Raw genomic sequence first — 7,831 nt, 5'->3', positions numbered from 1 at the left:
CGCAGCTCTGATGCCAGCCCACAGCACTGGGAACCTTCCTCGCCAGGGCATCCCCATGGTTCTGGCCACGCTGGAGCACCTTCCCGGTCCCAAGCCACTGAGCAAGATGCCTCCTTCACAGGGGGATGGATTCCCACTGGTGAAACCTACAGGCTGCTTTACCGGAAATTAACTTTTGTTACATTTTCAGACACCTCCCAGTTTGTTACTATCAGTTACTGTGCTTTCATCCTTGCTGGCCCTTGCTGAACCCGAGATACAAGAGCCTAAATTTGAAGGCAGGCTAGAGCTGAGGATCACTGACCAACTAAAACCATGGACTTCCACAGACACATTGGGTTTATGGTCTATTGCAACTTTCCTGCTGGCCCCTTTCTGCTACAAAAGCATTAATAATTCCTCCATTCTACAAGGTTTAAGGTTTAACACCTGTGAGCCTTTTCTACCCACAGGTGCCTGCTCTTTTTCCTCAGCTGGTTTAATCAATTAACATACCCAGGAGTTAATAAGGACAGTTCTATCTCACTTGTATTTAGCTGGAATCTTAGAACAGAGAAAGTCTGAGCCTGAGGACGTGACATAGTGCCAGGTTTGCAGCCTTAGTGTTGCCCTTCTGCTACAGCTCCTCACCTCTCCTTTCAACCCAGTTTCCCATTCTACTTTAAGTAGTCTCTGCCTTCCACACTGCTTCCCCTATTTGCCTCGTTCCCTACCTTAACCTTCAGTATTTGGCTGTTTCCTCTTCCTCCTGCATCTTCCTTGGGCGCCAGTTGGTGGCAGGACCAGTACAGACATAAGACCCTGGTGCCCCTCTCTCTGCGGAGCAGCCTCTAGTTTTCAGGAGCAGCCCCTGGAAGGTCAGGCTTGATACGGTGCAAGTGACTCACCTGAATTTGTCAGCTACGAATTCCTCATTCCGAAGCCTAAGAAAACACAGGGTCTTTGCAAACGGCCACACAGGGGCTTTTTGGTTGTTAACCTGGACAAAGCTGACATTTTCCCATCACAATCTGCTTTCAGAAACAGTTAAATACTTTTACCTGAAACTTGCATATGCACATACAAGTCAGCTGAAAGCTAATTCCAGACCAAGAAGTGACAAATGAAATCATTAGAGCTTACTGAAATTAAGAAAGCCCCCACCATACATCCACAAATAGAAGACAGTAACGGGATGTGCCTGCTAAAAAGAACTGGCAGCAGCACACGCTGGTAAAATCAGAAAAGAAACATATTGGATATAAGGGAAATTACAAAGAGAAGTTGAGGTAAAACTACAGTAACAAAGCTACTCTGTCACATCGTGTTTTGAAGAAATACTGAATCTGTTAAAAAAAAAAAAAAAGACAGTACTTTGGCTACCTTATAAAGTTTTTCACAATGGAGGTAAGTTTTAGTGACTTCTGCTGCAAAATGAGTTAAGTTTTATCTAAGTACTGCACACTGTTCTTGTAAACCTGTACAAGTACATTCCTTCTCTAAATCTCTGAAGGTTTGAAAAATATACTTTGCTCATATTAAGACAACACTCCATATAATTTTATTTGTAGAATACCAAGCTACAAACAGATATAAAAACAACAGAACATAAAAACTTGTTACAAAACCAAACTAAAATAATAAAACAGTGCATTTTGCTCAGTATTTTAATTTCAATACGACCTTCAATAAAAAGCTTACTCCATTAAACCTGACTATTTCAGCATTCATTATAGCTTCTATAGTGTATTAAAGAATCCTAAGTCACTTTAACAAACATTCTAATTAATATATCCAATAACACAAAGTTTCTGTGAGGGAGTATATAGTAGTTTCCATTGCATGAATGCATATGGACAATACTACATATAAAAAAGCCAAACCATTTAACAAGTGTGAACAGATTTGCACTGTAATTAAACTGAACACAAACAATTTAAAATGATTTCTGAAATTACAGGTTGCGTTAACACAAAGGCACATTTTATTTTAAACTTAAATTCACATTTCTAGAAGGTGAAAGTTTTGTGCCCGGGCAACTTCAAGTCATGCCAGCACAATCGGTCAAACAACTCTAACGGCGTGTATCTGAACTTTCAATAGAAAGATCTGGTTTCTATTTCTTTAATCCAGTTTTAATAAGGGAGAAATTAAATTGGAAACAGGAGGGCTCTCCCATATTTACAGACTGCAAACTATATTGCTTTCTCATCAGAAATTCTAGTTTTCCTGTCAAACTTTGTTAAGCTTCGTAACTATCAGCACCCTCACAGTTTGGTCAAAGGCACCACAAACACACAGTCCCTTTTTGTCAGGGCTCCAGTCTAGGCTAGAAATCGGCTGCGTTGACAGAGTCACATTCTGCAAGAGGCTGACTGAACCTGCCACCCCCATCTCAGCTCCTTCAGAATCCTTCTTCGAGCGCTGAGCTGGGTACTCACTGGCAAGAAGTAAAGAAAAGTAAAACATGCACTTAGAATTTACTGATAAAAACATGTTATCCTTTTAATTTTAAAAAGAACACAGAGAAGGGGTTCCTCTGTTCTCAAGGCAAATAAATGTCTTAAAAATAACAAATAATCATATCCAGCTACATCCACACTGCATACTTAGTAAATATTTCATGGAAGAAAAAAATGAGGCAGAAAGTTTTGAATCCTGACACCTCTCTCCTACAGCCCTTCATTTTTTAACTGTTTGGCTTTTTCCACAGGCAAGAAAATTTCATCTCAGCTATCTCTCTGAAACTTAATGCACCTACTTCACTGCATTTAGGATAATTAAATTATTTTGCCACGTAATGTAAGATGATGTAAATTTAAAAATCATTAGAAGTCGAGGCTTTCAATATTCTTCTCAGACAGAACTGCTAATATATGAGAATTTTAAGAAATAATTTTCTTCCATTTCTCACCTTGTTAACCGAGGATATAATTAGATCTTGATTCTGTTAAGAAAAGTGACAAAGGCAAAATTCACCTGTGCTGTTGTCACATTCTTTTAGGGATTAATTCAGGATTCCAGATCAAGTACTGACACTGAAATCACCCTTTCTACTGCGTTTGTAAGTAATAATTTTAACTAGATATTCTGAGGTTGGAAGCAGGACCCCACTCATTATTTTCAGGAAGATTCTTTCTTAAAACAATAAATGGTTGGTTTCTTATTCCCCCTGTTGCAGGCTGGAGAGTGATCACTTACTATTTCCAGAGATGAAGGCTGCCAGCTCCTCCACTCGTCATAAATATATCTCTGTTCTGTGGTAGGTGCCGAACCTGCCATATGGTAGATTTTTGCACCTAATTAAAAAAAAAAAAAAAATCAGCATTGTATAAAGTCAGTTATGGCTAAGCTTCACAAGAAAGGACACCGAACCTTAAACGGCAATCACTTGTATGAAGAGAACCCAGTGTTCTCATGGTGGATATTGGAATGTCCGTTCTGAGGTACCTTCCCTTCCTCCAACCTTGCGACCTGCTGCCACAGGAGCGGCCAGTTCCCACGCAGGAGAAGCCAAGTCAGGCCTCCAACGCGCCCCGTTCTTCTGCAGGGATAAGGCAGCAGCCCTACCCAGGCTACCACTCCCTAGTACTTCAGCTTCTTCGGGACTGGCCATGTCAGCAAGGTTAAAGAGAGGTAAAATAGCCGCATAGGCACGTCTTCAGGAACCGCCCTAGAACTACAGGATTCTCAGGCTCTTAGGTGACACAATCACCACAAGGTTAATTTCAACGTCTGACATCCTTAAAATCATTACTGGAAGGGAATATACTACAAACACTCTGCGAACACAACAAACAATCCACAATCCAAATTTAAATCTCAGGCAGGGAACAGCAAGATCACATAGCAAAAGACATCACTTAAGGAAAAACCCCAGCACATGTAGTCTGACTGAAAATGTCCAAAAGGAAAAGCTCAAATGCAGTCAATGATAGATAAGAAATTCCATTTTCACATTTTGATTATTACAAACACTAATTCAGAAAATACTTTTGTGTTATCAATCAAAGTGCTTCCAACATCTTATCTGCTTTCAATGGTGGCATGGAAAATCATAATTTAAAGATATTAAGTTGAAACTCAGCTTTTTCTAATTTAGGCAGTCCTGGAGAACTTCACCACAAAAGTTCCTTTTCTCTAATTATCATTAGATTTTGTTCACTAAAAAAAAAAAATTTACCGTTTTATAAAGAACTCAAAACTAATCAGTGCAGTGGTCACAAGGTGGAAGAAGAAAGGTTATAAGAGTTCTCCATATTTAACAGCCTCCAGGCCACTAAGTCTCTCCTACATATCCTTTCACTCACTCTCAGCATCCCAATCCAAAAATGTTTGTTTCTGAAGAAAAATAATGATTTCTATGTCTCATACGAGGTCTGGTGACTGCAGGATGAAAAGCGTTTGCAGAGGGCTCACTTTGTTTTGGGATATATTTAAGATTTGAATCTGCAAGCTCATCACAATTTAATATGGCCTCCAATAAACATGACTCCCAGACTACGGGCACAGCTGAGTGCACAGAAGTGCAACTGCAACAAGACCCAAAGAGCAGAGAAGCCCAAATATCAGGTTATAAAAGGGAGGAAACCTGAGTGAGTGCTGGCAGGTGGATGCACAGGGGCCCTTTCACTGCTTGCACCTGGGGCCACACCAGCCACACGACCACACAGCTTGTGCCCCAGTAACCTGGGCATCTATTACCTATCAAAGACAATAGTTTTAGACCTGTAGTACTTCGACAGCGTATATTCAAAAAGTTTGTCTCTTATTAAGAGATTCTCTGTCTCCCCATACCTTCTCCGAAACAGAAGCAAAACCTTTGGTTGGATGCTGAGTTCTCATATCGAAAACATGAAATTTTCCCTCAAGCGATGTGGCCACTAGTTTGTTCATATTTACATCTTTTCTGTCAAACTCCACGCTGCAAACCTGGAAATATAAAAAAATACATTCAGCCTTGAAATTTAGCCACTGTTAAAAAAATGAGGGGTTTGTGATTTGTACATATATATTAATCATTGGTTATTTTTACAATGACAACATCACCAATTGGGAAATAACAAAATCATCTGAAAACATGAATCTACTGAAAAATACCCCATGCTATCCAGACAAAGAACTTGAAGGGTACAATTTGGTGAACTTCAAGAAAACGATTCCTTGGTACAATCTCAGCAGAAATGTCTTCTGGGTAAATTTCAGGTAGACAGAGTCCTTTTAATTTTTCCATCCTGCATAGCAGCTGGAATGAAAAATACTTTTATGGTTTCCTTACCCCATTCTTAATGTTGGTCTCCCATCGTAGTGACATGGTTTTTAAGTCAAACAATTTAATGTCCCCATTGTCGTATCCAGCACATACAACACGTTCCTCTTGATTGTAAGCATTGCCTGGACATAGAGAAAGAATTCATCAGAATACAGAAACCCTCTTTAGTCTGTAAATTTCAGACCTCCTAAGCCTGCAATTTCAACTTACATTTATGCCAGAAAAATATGACTGTTGGGATATTAAGATTTAATGAACAGTCTGGTTTTCAAACCTGAAAGGTGTAGAAAATATAGCTTCAAAACTGGCAGTCTGGGTCTTTTAAAAATGTGAACAAAATTCTTATTCCCCCTGCCAGACCAACTACTGCACACTGCTCTTGTAAACCTATACAAATACATTCCTTCTCTAAATCTTCATCTGCTATAAACCGTGCTCCCCAGGCAGCACCATGGCAGAAAGCAGTTCCTTAACCAGCCGCTCAAGCGTGAAATATTAATAGGACAAGACGACTCTTCTGCAGACACAGACCCGTAGGGAGGCCCCGCATGTTACCATGGCCATCACTAGACAGATGCAGAAGCCTGCCTCCAAAAACTGTCAGCTGACAGGATGAAGAAAGCACATCAGTGTCTGAAAGAAGTTAGCCCAGAGCACGTAGTTCAAGATGAACCTGTCCTTGGCTCAAGCTTCAGGAATTCAAAAGGAAATTGAAGAAAAATACGAGGCAGCTTTTTTCTCTGTTCGTCAAAGCAGAAGACAAAGACATCAATGAGCATTACAGTTGCACCTACTTGCCAGGAAATGTCCTTTCCTTACTACCAATTTTGTTATTATAATCCATGCACTTATTAGCAGTTTGTGAAACTCGCTCCCTGACTCTGGAGGCAAAAATGGAGCTAATCCAGAAACACCAGCTTGTGTAGAATACAAGCAGCTTGTTCTCTCCAAAGGAAAAACGCAGAGCACACATCAAGCGTTTTTGTTGTCTTTAATTAGCTCTTGGCTTCAAGGATCTTCTCTTAAATTAATGCCTTAATGCTTGATATTTGGAACTATGCTACAACAGCAATTGGTTCCGTGTGCACTGCAACATTTACAGTCCTTCAGGACAACGCAGCTGGATATGCTGTTTTTACATTCCTAGGCGTAGAAATAAAGCTTGCACAGCTTATCTGTGAAACGATTGACCAAAGGTGATAAGAGAATGAGTCCAAAACCCAGCCATCACAAAATGGGCTTCTTTTGAAAAACACATTAAACACACGTAAATTTGACAACGTTGAAAAGCAAAACCTCCTACTGATTGGTCCATACAAAATAAACTATTCCATAACATCCTGAAATACTTTGATAATTGTCAAAGCACAGTTGTATTAGAGGGAGGAACAGTTATAATCTGATAAATTACCAAATGCTACTGTCCAGCAGTCTCTTTTGCTCTCCCCCTGTACGGGTTCCATATTAGCGACAGGAGTATCTTTCTGTCTCGGGTCCCATACCTTCACAGTTCCTGTGAAAAAAGGACAATGGATTTTGTATTACGGATACACTGTCACGTTGCGTTCATCTTCTCAGGGAAGGCCTTTGCTTTTCAGCCTGATCATTCAAAACACAGGAGCATCTCTTTGAATTCCAGAAAGCCAGACTGCATTTAGCGGATAGAAAAAAATAAAACAGAAATAAAGCAAACCGATATATTTTCTCTATATATATATGTTTCTCTTTATATGTTAAGAATGTATTTTCTCTAGCTGGTATTTTGCGTTTATTCTGCTTTGTATTCCTTCTGTCCCATGCTCAGTGACAACAGTATCTTTTTCTTATCATCAGCTTCTAAAAGACTTAGAGAAAATTTAGCCCAAGCAAGATTCAAAAGACAGCGTATGAAGAACTAGTTGCAACGGATTTGTAACTAGTTCAGATGGCAGACTGCACCCTGCCATCAGAGCTTGCAGACTACTTTCTCAGAATAACTGAAAAGACTTTCAGAGTTCACTAACTCACCATCTCGACTGCCAGTCACAATTTCTGGTGCACCTTCCCCAATTCCTAAGCCACCTACACCATCTATACTGTTTATGATTTCCTTATGACCTTTCACAGAATACACTGGTATTTCAGGAGCTTCTAAATTCCTAGGCAAGAAAGAAAAGAACAGATAAGATGGCATTTTCCTTGACACTCAGGATTCGTATAAAAATGAGAGGAGACTTGAGCACAAATTATATGAACTCAGATTAACAGTGGGAACAAAATATCGACATCACCATTAAGAACACGAGTCTTTGATTCCTTCTTTGGCTACTGCTTTCGACTGGTCTGAAAGTTTTTGCTCAGTTCTGGACTTCCCTGTTTGTAAAGGCAGTTGTGGGATTGACCACAGCAACCCTCAAGAACCAGTTTTTATGTTGGGCTCAAAATGAATCAAAATACTCCTATTAGCTTTACTTTCAGTAAGTATATAAAATGACCTTACTCACTGATCCCCACCTAGCTCTGACTACTGCTCCTCAACTTCAAATGAAAGTTGCATCCAACTGTGGGTTTCACAGTTCTTTTCCACTGATTCTCATCCCT

The 7,831-nt window shown here is 39.8% G+C and overlaps 1 protein-coding gene across 1 annotated transcript; it reads right to left on the bottom strand.

Moving 5' to 3' along the window:
* Nucleotides 1–1,512: 1,512 nt before the first annotated feature.
* On the bottom strand, nt 1,513–7,453 carry WDR92 (WD repeat domain 92). The gene is made up of 6 exons (XM_009577034.1): nt 7,259–7,453; nt 6,663–6,764; nt 5,258–5,373; nt 4,777–4,911; nt 3,181–3,278; nt 1,513–2,419 (listed from the first exon to the last, which is right to left on the bottom strand). The coding sequence occupies exons 1-6, from the start codon at nt 7,422–7,424 to the stop codon at nt 2,212–2,214; spliced, it is 825 nt and encodes a 274-aa protein (XP_009575329.1). The 5' UTR covers nt 7,425–7,453; the 3' UTR covers nt 1,513–2,211.
* Between the last annotated feature and the right edge of the window lie 378 nt (nt 7,454–7,831).

The sequence above is a fragment of the Fulmarus glacialis genome, unplaced genomic scaffold, assembly GCF_000690835.1.
Source record: "Fulmarus glacialis isolate BGI_N327 unplaced genomic scaffold, ASM69083v1 scaffold49220, whole genome shotgun sequence".
Taxonomy (NCBI): domain Eukaryota; kingdom Metazoa; phylum Chordata; class Aves; order Procellariiformes; family Procellariidae; genus Fulmarus; species Fulmarus glacialis.
This window is presented reverse-complemented; position numbering and strand designations above follow the sequence as displayed.

Excerpts from the sequence above, each read along its gene's own strand:
- WDR92 (XM_009577034.1), bottom strand. The coding sequence starts at position 7,424 with ATGCCATCTTATCTGTTCTTTTCTTTCTTGCCTAGGAATTTAGAAGCT. Across the intron at positions 5,374-6,662 it reads CTGCTGGACAGTAGCATTTG|GCAATGCTTACAATCAAGAG; the intron begins GTAATTTATCAG and ends CTCTATGTCCAG. Across the intron at positions 2,420-3,180 it reads AGCCTTCATCTCTGGAAATA|TGAGTACCCAGCTCAGCGCT; the intron begins GTAAGTGATCAC and ends ACTTCTTGCCAG.